This window comes from Oryza glaberrima, chromosome 2 (assembly GCF_000147395.1).
Source record: "Oryza glaberrima chromosome 2, OglaRS2, whole genome shotgun sequence".
Classification (NCBI taxonomy): domain Eukaryota; kingdom Viridiplantae; phylum Streptophyta; class Magnoliopsida; order Poales; family Poaceae; genus Oryza; species Oryza glaberrima.
The window spans coordinates 21,888,722-21,901,297 of NC_068327.1; the positions used below are offsets into that span (position 1 = coordinate 21,888,722).

The 12,576-nt window shown below is 46.9% G+C and overlaps 2 protein-coding genes and 1 non-coding gene across 5 annotated transcripts; 2 read left to right on the plus strand and 1 right to left on the minus strand.

Annotated features, from left to right (window-relative positions):
- The first annotated feature begins 753 nt into the window (after positions 1-753).
- Positions 754-2,593, plus strand: LOC127761278 (NAC domain-containing protein 92-like). 3 transcript variants are annotated; one of them, XM_052285549.1, is made up of 4 exons: positions 754-816; positions 995-1,262; positions 1,412-1,677; positions 1,769-2,593. In XM_052285549.1, the coding sequence occupies exons 2-4, from the start codon at positions 1,004-1,006 to the stop codon at positions 2,372-2,374; spliced, it is 1,131 nt and encodes a 376-aa protein (XP_052141509.1). In that variant the 5' UTR covers positions 754-816; positions 995-1,003; the 3' UTR covers positions 2,375-2,593. The 3 variants fall into 3 exon arrangements, with proteins under 3 accessions (XP_052141509.1, XP_052141510.1, XP_052141508.1); XM_052285550.1 differs by lacking the exon at positions 754-816 and having other exon boundaries at positions 840-1,262; positions 1,772-2,593; XM_052285548.1 differs by lacking the exon at positions 754-816 and having other exon boundaries at positions 841-1,262.
- A 3,294-nt stretch (positions 2,594-5,887) lies between these two features.
- Positions 5,888-5,959, minus strand: TRNAW-CCA (transfer RNA tryptophan (anticodon CCA)). The gene has a single exon. It is a non-coding gene; the product is annotated as a tRNA-Trp (tRNA).
- Positions 5,960-9,777: 3,818 nt separating this feature from the next.
- On the plus strand, positions 9,778-12,270 carry LOC127761336 (transcription factor MYB106-like). The gene is made up of 3 exons (XM_052285613.1): positions 9,778-10,026; positions 10,151-10,280; positions 11,185-12,270. The coding sequence occupies exons 1-3, from the start codon at positions 9,891-9,893 to the stop codon at positions 11,930-11,932; spliced, it is 1,014 nt and encodes a 337-aa protein (XP_052141573.1). The 5' UTR covers positions 9,778-9,890; the 3' UTR covers positions 11,933-12,270.
- Positions 12,271-12,576: the final 306 nt, after the last annotated feature.

The following is a 12,576-nucleotide window of genomic DNA, read 5'->3' on the forward strand; positions in this document are numbered from 1 at the left end:
ATGTTGCTACGTAAGCCAAATTGATGTAGCAAACAATGTTTCGCTATATTAGTCTAATTGACGTGACCAAATTATTCAAATTTAAAAAAATAAGTGAAGGGTATTTTTTTAAAAAAAATGGTGTGATGCGGTGTTGCTCCATGTGGCTACTTGCATTGGTGCCTGCGAGTGCGAGCATCACTCATTTTGTGGTATATCCTGCGGTATCTGTTCGGTTGGCTTGGTGACCTATGCTAAGTTATTTTTCGACCAGACACTACGAGTAGGGCAGTACGTATATGAGTAGTTTTACCATCATTTATATACTTATGGGTGCAAATGACATATAAATCTTTTGCATATTCTTACCTTTTTATTACTATTAAACTTATGGATGTGTGTCTTATGACAGAAGCCGGAGATGTAATCCATTTCTATTATCTAATTTTTTTTTTTGCATATTCCCAAAAGTAAAAAATGGACTGGAAGATATTACCACATACAGGGAACTCCTTGCAAAAAGGGTAACCACTTTCCAATATTGATTTTGTCTAATAAGTAGTTATTGAACTGAGTGATGATGAGCTAAGGTGAAAGTAGCTTAGTCCCTGTAAGTCAAAAAGGTTAATTTAGCGGATCAAACCAACCCCCCTTGCAAGCTGCCGGCTGGTGTGCACAATGGCTGTTTGTTCCTTGATTGCCACGTCTCTTTCCATCAAAAAAATCAATAGTGCTTCCAGTAGTATTTAAGCCCCCACCATGAACCAACCCCTCAGCTTTTGTTTTAATTTCCCCCTTAACCACTTCATCACTTCTCTCGTCGATCTAGTCTAAAAGGTTAGCAAATATCCTCTCTCTCTCTCTCTCTCTCTCTCTCTCTCTCCTTTTCTCGTTCTTCTTTGTTCTTGCTAGCTAGCTCGCTATTGCTAACTCGTTTGTGTTAATATTCTGGGTCCTTTGCTTAATGGTTGGTGTTGGTTTTTTCTGATGAATTGCTCGATCGTTTATGTGTCAGGTTTAGTAGATGCGATTAGCCAGGCAGCAGCAGCAGCAGCAGGTGGTGGTGGCTGCGACGATGGAGCATGACGTGCACCACCACCGGCAGATGATGCAGCAGCAGCAGCAGCAGGAGATGGACCTGCCGCCGGGCTTCCGGTTCCACCCCACCGACGAGGAGCTCATCACGCACTACCTCCTCCGCAAGGCCGCCGACCCCGCCGGGTTCGCCGCGCGCGCCGTCGGAGAGGCCGACCTCAACAAGTGCGAGCCATGGGACCTGCCATGTAAGCCAAGCTTAGCTAGCTACTCTCGATCTCTCTCAAGTCTCAAACAGTCGCGCGTACGTATGATCGCTAGTGAGTAGTACTAGGTTTGATTTTTCATGTGATTTATGGGGGTGATCAGAGATGTGTGTGTACGTGTGCGCATGCAGCGAGGGCGACGATGGGGGAGAAGGAGTGGTACTTCTTCTGCGTGAAGGACCGGAAGTACCCGACGGGGCTGAGGACGAACAGGGCGACGGAGTCCGGGTACTGGAAGGCGACGGGGAAGGACCGGGAGATCTTCAGGGGGAAGGCCCTCGTCGGCATGAAGAAGACGCTCGTCTTCTACACCGGGAGGGCCCCCCGCGGCGGCAAGACCGGATGGGTCATGCACGAGTACCGCATCCACGGCAAGCACGCCGCCGCCAATTCCAAGGTACGTACGTGAGCGTTGATTTGGTTGCACGCGCGCGCGTTCGTGTGTGCCATGTCGCGATCTGATGGGTGGTCTGGTTGGTTGGGTGCAGCAGGATCAGGAGTGGGTGCTGTGCAGGGTGTTCAAGAAGAGCCTCGAGCTGGCGCCGTCGGCGGCGGCGGCGGTCGGCAGGAGAGGCGCGGGCGCGGGGACGGACGTTGGGCCGTCGTCGATGCCCATGGCGGACGACGTCGTCGGCCTCGCCCCGTGCGCGCTCCCGCCGCTGATGGACGTGTCTGGCGGCGGCGGTGGCGCCGGCACAGCCTCGCTGTCAGCGACCGCGGGCGCGGCGGCGGCGCCGCCGCCAGCGCACGTGACCTGCTTCTCCAACGCGCTGGAGGGCCAGTTCCTGGACACACCGTACCTCCTCCCCGCCGCCGATCCCGCGGATCACCTCGCCATGTCCTCCGCCTCGCCGTTCTTGGAGGCCCTGCAGATGCAGTACGTCCAGGACGCCGCCGCCGCCGGAGGAGCGGGCATGGTGCACGAGCTGCTCATGGGCGGCGGCTGGTATTGCAACAAGGGCGAGAGGGAGAGGCTGAGCGGCGCCTCGCAGGACACCGGCCTCACGTCGTCGGAGGTGAACCCCGGCGAGATCTCGTCGTCGTCGCGGCAGCAACGCATGGATCATCACGACGCGTCCCTCTGGGCCTATTGAAATATTCATTCATCATCATTGAAAATTGCATTAGCCATTATTATTAGTACTGTTGGCCACCGATTATTGATTGTGTTGTAATATTGGTATTGTTGATTATAATTAATTAGTACGCCAAAGAGACATCACAAGAGAACGAAGTGTGTATGCTGTAGATTAATTCCGTATGTTTGTGAAAATATTCTTGAACCCAAGTGAATGTTACTAGTGCTTTTCAGATGCTCATGTTTGGAGCGCCGAATACCGACGCCAATCCTGTCAAATCGCACAGTTGTTTGATGCAGAATTCTTGGTACGCAGCTGATCTCTCAGAGTGAGAGAGGAGTGACCTCACCCTGAAACCTAAAAACTTGAGTTTGCGGTTGTGAAAGGCTAATCCTGCATTAATACTTAGTGTTTGGTTCTGATACTGTCAGACAGCAGCCAAATCACTCCCATTTCCTGCTGCTTTTATCCATTGGCTGACTACACATTATGTATGTCCATATCAAAATATAGCAACTTCTAAAAATAATTTCTTTTCTCAGAATTTAGCAACATCTTCACCTGCTACCCCATGTCAATAAGTCGTAATAATCTTTTAATTTCTTCGCATACTCTTCTTATTTAAAACAATTATAATCATATATATCATGCTTCATTTTAAATTTCATCTACTTCTTTAATCATCATGAAAATTCTAAAAATCCTTATATTTTGAAACTAATAGCTTAACATATCTTATCTAGCTAGCATTTGCAACAACAAGATATCATACCATGGCAGGCTCCATCATCTTTGGCCCTTTCGATATGATCTCCCAACACATGATCGAATAGGAGTATTATATATATAAGATCAACCACTGCTGCCGCTGCATCGCACATAGTCGGCATGGAAACATCCAAACAAACAGTATTGCCATATTTCCACCATTCTCTGGTTTCCCCATGACTCGTCCCGATTTGCGTGGAGCCCAGCAAGATGGAGATGTAGCTCCGTGTCATCTGGTTTTGTCGCCATGGCAAAGCATGTAGTACTATAGTGTCTAGTGATCGATCATTCGATCTGGTGCTGGTGCCATCATCCAAAAGCTCTTGTTGCTTTCAGTCCAACATGTATAGACGGCCGTGCAGTGCAGCAGCAGAGGCTCCAGCTGATCATTTTTCAGAGATATAAGCTAGTACTGCAGTACTGTAGTAGTACGCACTTTTTTTTTCTTTTTTTTTTTTTTTGGTGGAGAACTTGCAGTACTGTACTACTGCTGCTGCTGCTATATTCTAACAGGAAGCGCAGTTGGTTCACCAACCTAAAAAGAAATAAAAACCATGAACCAGTATGACCAAATCACGCAGCGACAGGTGTGTCGCTTCTAGATTTATGCTCTGAAGTAGCGCAGTGGAAAGGGGATTATCTTAGCATATCCCTTTGCTTTTGTTTAAGTGTGTCGCGTATCTTTGGACATCTCCCCTTCCTTCTTGATAGAATGATAGGCTCCTGAATTCTATTCTCACCTGTCGATTGCGGTCTAAAACTAAACTAATGAAAACGCATCAGGGGCCGGGATCGATGCATGAATATTAATCAAGGGACATTTTTGTTTTGTAACATTTGTGTAGTGTGTCCGGTGCTGCTCCACGTGTTTGTATGCAGATGTGTACGTGCAAGCTCAGATCGATTGATCGATCAGTCGTTGTTGTTTAATTAATCGTGATGATTGAGAGATGAAGCTGATCATGTACGTGTGTGGAATATCTGGGGATGATTCCCTACTAGAAATTAGAAGAAATCAAGTCTCCTAGTTAATTATCCAATCCTGTCACAGTTTCACACTCGGGTTCGTCAGTGCGGTTGGTGCAAAGTGCCTAGTTAACCATTTGACGCGAGGTGTAAAATACTCCTACGTAGCGAGACCAAATGCAGTATTATATATTCCCTCCGTTTCAAAATGTTTGACACCGTTGACTTTTTAGCATATGTTTAACCGTTCGTCTTATTAAAAATAATTGTGAAATATGTAAAACTATATGTGTACATGAAAGTATATTTAACAATGAATCAAATGATATGAAAATAATAAATAATTACTTAAATTTTTTAAATAAGATGAATGGTCAAACATATACTAAAAAGTCAACGGTGTCAAACATTTTAAAACGGTGGGAGTATATGTCACTACTCCTACTTTTTAGTGGTTAATGAAACCTAATATAAACTCCTTGGACTCTTAAAAGAATTCAGAAGTTAATCTCAAACCATATCCAACTTTAATTTGGTTTGGGGTATCATGTGTACGTATATTGTTGGGATGTCAAGAGATCAGCCTCAGGCTCTACAAGACGAACTAAATTCCTTAAATATTCTTTTTCGTACTCTTTGTGGCGATCGCAAGTGGCTGAAATTAAAATTGTGGACAATCTTTAATTCGTACTAGCACTGATTAATTGCTCTATCAGTAATAGATCTTGACGATCTTGGCAGACGGTTACATGGTTAATATTGGCATCTGGTCTATATATATATATATATATATATATATATATTGGCATCTAGCTATGCATTGAACATAGTCGGGATACGTCACGGAAAAAGTACGTGTATATAGCTCTCAGCATGCAGGCGACGAATATAGGCAGATATAGAAGATTGATGTTGCTTCAGGGTTCAGACAAAACCTGGAGATACCTGATCCCAAGAAAATTATAGAAAAAGATTATACAATATCAAATCTAAAGCCGGAAAAAAGAAAGAGAGAAAACGAATGGGGTTGATGAAGTGCTTGTCATGCATTTGCCATTCCTCTACTAGATGATTTTGCCAGGAGTAGAAGGCATGTTACACGAAATTTGAAAAATGGAAGAAATTTAAGATAAAGTATGATTCTAATATGATTCGCGTGTAGATCCAGTTTAGACATGTCATAAAGGCTGATGGAATTTGTGTTTTAGAATTTGGGAGAGCGAGAGCCGAACCGAGAGGTGATCAAAAGATTTTTTTAAATTTTTATATTTACTTTTTAAAAGATTTTAAAAATAATTTCTCATTTCAGAATTTTACAGAAATATACTCCTCACATCATATCGTAGGGCAGTGCTTATAAATCGCTCTACGGTATGGCGATCTATGGGATGTGGCACCCCGCGCGAGGGGCGTGCTGTGGCATTTTGCAGGCGGCCCTGCGTGCCACATTACATAGATCGCTATCAAAGGGTGGGAGGAGTATATTTTTGTGAAAATTTGAAACTGCAATTTATTTTTGTAAATCTTTTAAAAAATAAAATAAATTCTCTTAAATAAAGGGTCAAGGATTTGAGGCGAAGCGCACAAAAATGCATATTGCAGGATGGACCATAGACTATACGGCCCATTGGGACGTCAAATTGATTGAAGGCCCATGTCATATGGGCATATGGTGAAGGCCCATTAGGTACCTCAAGTTGGGAAAGGGCCCAGGTTATATGGGCGGGTGAGGGTACGATCAAGTCTGGGGAAAAAGCGGAAAAAAAAGAGGACCCGGATAATGGATCGGGGGTTTGAACCCGACGTGAATCGAACACGCAACCTTCTGATCTGGAGTCAGACGCGCTACCATTGCGCCACGGATCCGGTCATTGAACAATACTCAACGTTCCACAATTTATCTGGTAATATTACACCAGCTCTAGCATATCACCTCCATCAGTTGGCACGAGCACATACACGGAGCACATACAAACGCACCGTACGATCGACGGACCGACACATCAGTACGCGCGCGGTGCCTTCAACGCGGGCGGAAAACGAGCCTCGCGCGCGGCCGGCCATGGCCACACGGCTACCCCTCCTCCGCCATCGCCACCGCGCGCGTGTCGTTTCCTTCGTCGTCAGCTAGTAGCTGCCTACCCGGCTGCATGCACTACGCGCGCGGTACGTACAGATTGCGGTACGTCTCTTTCCCCGTATTGATTGAAACCATGTGTCCCTGTCGTTGCATATGCCCCTGATCCATCCAGCCGGTGGTTGCGCCGTCTCCTCGCCCGCCCGCCCGCTCACAAACGCGCAAGTCTCAAAAGCCGAGAGCGCGGCACCACCGCAGCATATGCAGCGCCGCCGTCTGCTGTCCGAAATTGGATTCCCTGGTTGCTGCTGCTGACTGCTGAGCCATCTCAGAGGTTGGCAGAGCCTCACTCCTGCAGGCTGCAGCCTGCAGAGTACGTGGTCAGTGCTGTACTCTGGATTAATCTTTTTGCCTCTTCGGCTAGCTAATTTACAGTTTACAGATGCTGAGATGATGCTGGCTGGCCATGGTAATATAATAGGCGTACCTCGCCAAGACCATGTGGCATGTCCGAAATCAGGATGACTAATTAATTAAGTACTAACGTGTGAGAATTAAGAAACGACCTCTCACATGCAAGATTATGAGAAAAGGAAGACTTAAGTTTACTGTTACTGTACGTGTGTACCAACTCCCGATTGAGATATGTGATGGATTGGTCAAAAGACTGACTGTCTGTTTTTCACAGCACTGCGACCAGTAAGAGATACACACAGTATATATACGTACTAGTACTACGGAAGCCATGTTCAGATGCCATCAGGAGGAGGGCAAGAACAGAACGGTGTTCCTGCAAAGTTTATCCTTGGACCGCTCTTTGGCGTTATAAATTGAGATCATGCGTGCTCATTTAAGCGGCTACTGGTGTACTACATGGCGTGGCGCTGTCCGCATGTGCAGCCATACAGCGCTAAAAAGGATCCCAGTTTCTCCCCTACGATAAGAAGCATTTTTCCTGTTTACCACTGTGATTCCTTTCTGCTATAAATGTGTGTTTTGCTAGTCCACGCCAAAGAAAAACATTGAGCATTGACCGTGTCAGTGGGTCGTCCAGCCGAGTAGGAGCACTACTTTTTTTTACTGCGTGCGCTTCTTCTCTTCAGATTAAACTCTGCAGGAGCAGGAGGACAGTCACATTTGTTCTGAATATCATCAATGCTGTCCTCCTCTTCATCATCACACTGTTTTACTCTAATTATTCTTCTTCACGCTTGGAACAGAAAAAGACACTGTATTCCCCGGGTAGTAACAAATATCACAAAACAGTAGCCTGTAACACTGTCTCTCAAGGGTGCAGGGTAATTAGCCTGTAACCGCGTGTGATTCTCTCGCTGATCAACCTACAGACACATTGAATTTCTGAGGGTCATGCTTGCTGACTGTAGAATAGTAGTAGTAGTGAACTAGTGATATACCGTACGTCAGCGCGCGCGTAGGTACTACTACTAGTACGTGCGTAGAGCCTACTGCGATCGAGTATCCGAGGGATGTCGGACGGCAGGTCGCGTCGTTCATCCGCAACGGCGAATTCAGCTCGATCGGTGCAGAATTTGCCCAGGTTTCCGTAGCTAAGGTGGCAGTCTACTACAGTATTTATGGTCAAGGCATCCAGTGATGTTATATACACCATGTGGAATTGTGGATCTGATATAAGCCGTGGAGCATTTCATGGAAATGAATTTAGCATCCAATGTATTGCTCTCATTCAAACTTTGACCGTTTCAATTTTGGGAATAAATTTGTAAATGTTTTAATATATAGGGTACTGTTGGAGTATGTTGTATGTTAAGTAGTAGTATAACCATACGACTCCGTTCATCGACTTACGCTAATTTCAAAGTAATGATAGTCGAAACTGCAGCAGTACTAATCGACATTGACAGAAATGGACTCATCACTCGAGCAGACGTCCATTAATTTTTTTTTATTTAAATAATTATAAAAAAAATAAAAAAATTAACAAAGATATGATATATAACTCCATAAACATATAAGATTAAATTTGACTTCTACGAGTTGTAAAAAAAAAATAAATTAAACTGAAACCAGTTAACGTAAATTCACATTTGTATTTAATATTTGTGTTACAACTTGCAAAAATCAAATTTTAATTTGCATATTTTTTTGCGGGGATTTTAATTTTAATTTGTATATTTGCAAAGCGATATATCTCATATTAATATGTCTTGTTACTTTTTTTTGTTTGTAATAATTATTTAGATGATATGTAAGAAACGAGGGATATCCTCCTGAGAGAAAACTATTTTCCCAACATTGACAAGTATTTATGAATGAAGATAGTAAGTAGACACAGTTAAAACGTGCTCTTGGAAGCAATGCTGGTTGCAGTGGCAAGTGATGAGCAGATTCACAATGTGCTCCTCCTCGTAGGCAGCATAGCAACAGGGATACGTATCGCCGTTTTCTTTTTTTCTTTTCGGTTGGTAGAATTCGAAAGGGAAGGGCGAAAAAACCTTGTCTTTCATGTTTGGAAATCCGAAGTTTAAGATGAGCCAAGACATAATTCCTTGAGATGCACATGCGGCTGTGCGTGAATCGGTTTACATGGGGTGGTCCTGCAACAAATGGACACGGAACCCCAGTGGCCAGTGTTCCTGGCTAAACTTCCTATACCATCAGATGCAGGTGCAGAACTGCAGATAGACAAAATTTATTTACAGCGCGGTGCGTTTTCATTTCTGTCCTTATTTCAAACAAAAGAGGAGGCAGTTTTGTTTGAGTACGTATGACGCCAGAGTCTTTTCAAAATTTGGAAAGACCGAAACTGCAACCCTTGAATGGGATTGGCCCGAACCCGATGAGTAAAACGGGTTGCCGAAAATGTCCAGCGAGTCAATTGCCAAGTGAGACGGAACAGAGTCTTTTTCACCTGCAGGCAGCAAAGGGGGCGTTGATTCCACGCACCGCCATAACTCCTGGCCAGAACAGAGGGCATGCCGTACGCCAGCCAGTGCTGGGCCAGACCAGTAACATGTCATGACGCGTCTCTTGTGCATGGCACGGTAAACCGGCCATCGCCAACACCCCCAAAAAAATGTGGCAGCTATCCGACGAGATCGATAAAACATGGCCGTGTGACCGATCGCATTAACATACACAAAAGCCTGTCGTGTGTTGGATTCCGGTGACTGCACCTTGCGTTTACAGCACAGTGGCGCACGCACGATCGATCGAAATGACGGGGAGATTACGCGCGGCCACCGAGCAAATCGGCGGAAACATATGGAGGGGAGCACCGAAAATTCAGCGGTGCAGCGCGCACGACGAGAGGCGGCACACGCAGCGGTAGCTCGACCGAGAAAGAAAGAAAGAAAAACTCGATCGCCTTGTGTTACTTCCACCGCACGGGCGACTGGATTGATCTGGACGGCAGAGATGGGTCGTGCCGGGACTGGAACGAAGAGCGGAATACCGACCCTGCCCTCGCCTCGTACCTGCTGACGTGTGGGGCCGCCCTCGCGGTCTCACTGAATTCCACCCCAAGAAGAAGATTCTGAACATCCGATCGACTGGCTGAGTGTTACAGCGTCGCGTCGGGGCCTATATATTTATGCCGCTGTGTGGACTGGACGTCTGGACCTTGGCCACCCAACCACTGCACCGGGGGGCACTACTGCACTCGATCGATCAGTGGAAAGAAGAGCTCTCGGCTCTCGCGGAGTGGAGGACTTGGAGTGGTTGATTGATCGATCGGAGCGGATGGGGCGGTCGCCGTGCTGCGAGAAGGAGGCCGGGCTGAAGAAGGGGCCGTGGACGCCGGAGGAGGACCAGAAGCTGCTCGCCTACATCGAGCAGCACGGCCACGGCTGCTGGCGCTCGCTGCCCACCAAGGCCGGTACGTGCGTGCCATGCGATCTCGGTTTTCGGCCTCTGATAACTAGCTAAATCGCCTGATCGATCCGCCAATTGCTCACTGGTGTGGTTTTTTGGGGGAATGCGTGTGTTGACGCATAATTCAGGGCTGCGGCGGTGCGGCAAGAGCTGCCGGCTCCGGTGGACGAACTACCTTCGGCCGGACATCAAGAGGGGCAAGTTCACGCTGCAGGAGGAGCAGACCATCATCCAGCTCCACGCGCTCCTCGGAAACAGGTGATCATCGCCTCGTGCTGTGCAGGTGTACGCAGCACTTCTGCAGGAATCATATGCTTTTATTTTCGACATTCTTTTCGCCCTCTACACTAAGAAATTATTCTAAACTCTCCTGGGATACTCTTCGTTGTTATATGACATCTAAATGGTTATAAAAAAAATTAACAAGATATATTAATATGTGATAAATTACTTCATAAATATGTAAGATCAAATTTAACTTTTCCAAGTTGCATGAAAAAAACAAATTTAACTATGAATATATGTTAACTAGTTATAGTTTAATTTGTTTTTTTAACCTGTAAAAATAAAATTTTAACTTACATATTTATGGAGTTTTCTATTACATATTAATCTATCTAGTTAATATTTTTAATTTTTTTATAACTATTTAGATGACATACAAATAAGGAGGAGATATTCTCTCGAGAGTAGAATCTGCTCTCCCTCTGCACTGCAGTGCTCTGCACCGCACAGCCTCTCCCCACTTTGACGACCATGCAACACAGTACACGTAGTACCGACTGTCACCGAAGCCAGATGGATGTAGAGTACAGTACGTGAGATAAGAGTGAAAAAATACTGGAGTCCATCTACCGGGTCCTTTTTTTGGTTTCACCTTAGTCACGTTTACAATTAAAGCCCTTGAGCCCCCGCTGGCTTCGCTGTGCCTCACCATGCGTGTCAGGGCTAGTGGACCATTTGTCACCGCCTTTTGCCCTGTCCATCTCCATGTTGACTTGCCTATCTCCGCCTCCACAATTCACTGCACGCACCACACACACCTCCAATCATTTAGGCATTCTATAGGAGTAGTAGATTCAGGTGGTAAAAGAGAATTTGCAGTTGCAACAATGCAGGAAAAAAAATAAAAGGTAACTGACACTCAGACGCACGTACACAGGTGGTCGGCGATCGCGACGCACCTGCCGAAGCGGACGGACAACGAGATCAAGAACTACTGGAACACGCACCTGAAGAAGAGGCTCGCCAAGATGGGCATCGACCCGGTCACGCACAAGCCCCGCGTCGACGCCGACGCCGACGTCGCCGCCGGCGGCGGCGCGCGTTCCAGGGCCGCGGCTCACCTCAGCCACACGGCGCAGTGGGAGAGCGCGCGGCTCGAGGCCGAGGCGCGCCTGGCGCGGGAGGCCAAGCTGCGGGCGCTCGCCTCGCCGCCGCCGGCAACGGCCGCGCTAAGCGGGGTCGACTCGCCGACGTCGACTCTCAGCTTCTCGGAGAGCGCATTGTTCGGCGCAGGCAGTGCGGCCCCCGACATACACGGCGCCGCGCGCGCCGCCGCCGTTCAGGCCGTGCAGTCATCATACGGGGAGGCGTGCCAGGAGCACCACTTCGGCGGCGCCACCGCCGAGACGAGCTTTGCCGGAGCCGGGACGCTGGCCGGTGTCCTTCTTGACTGCTCCGTCACCGGCGCCGACCAGAGATTCGCGGAGAGGACCGAGGCCTGCTCCGGCGAGCTGCAGGGGGAGGACGACGACGACAAGGGCTACTGGAACAGCATACTGAACATGGTCAACTCGTCCATGTCGTCGTCTTCCTCGTCGTTGACTTCCGAGGTGGTCACGGACACCGAGATGTTCCTGCCGGCGACAGCAGCGGCGGCGGCGTCGGCGACGCCGGTAGAGTTCTGAACGCTGAGAGGAGCCTAGCCCACACGCTCGCCGCTCGCAGCCTCGCACTCAAAACATTGATTAGTCTGTGGGCTGTGGCTGTCGTGCAAGGGGCTAGTACTAATATTAATTCGTTATTAATTAGCGTGTTAGGTTAATCTCGCCGTGTTTTGGTTAATTTCATCTCGCTGTGCAATAAGCATGTACTGATTTTGGTTTGTTTCTGTTGTCTCGTCTGATGTAATGTGTGTTGAGCAAAGAATAGTATCAACGGTTGAACTATCACATATAGTACTGCTGCATCTTGAATTCTCCGGACTTCAATTTACCGGGAAGCACAGCGGAAAAATATTTTCACTGAACTTAATGTTTTACTACTCCCAGTTAATAATTATACAACTTTTAATTCCAGACAATGCGTGTCTCATCGCCTACTTGATTAAAATCGTGAAAAAAAATATATCGGCCCAAACAAAGCAAATCAAATTTTGTGATCCATTTCTAAAGCCCAATTTTCATTCACCTTTGCTATTCATTGGTCGTCTGAAATTGGAAGAGCCTTAGGGCATCTCCTGTGGAAAAATCGATTCAACTGACATACATCAGTTTTGGATTTTTGATTGAATGCCTCAGTGTGGTGGGTCTCACATGGATTAGCCTATGGC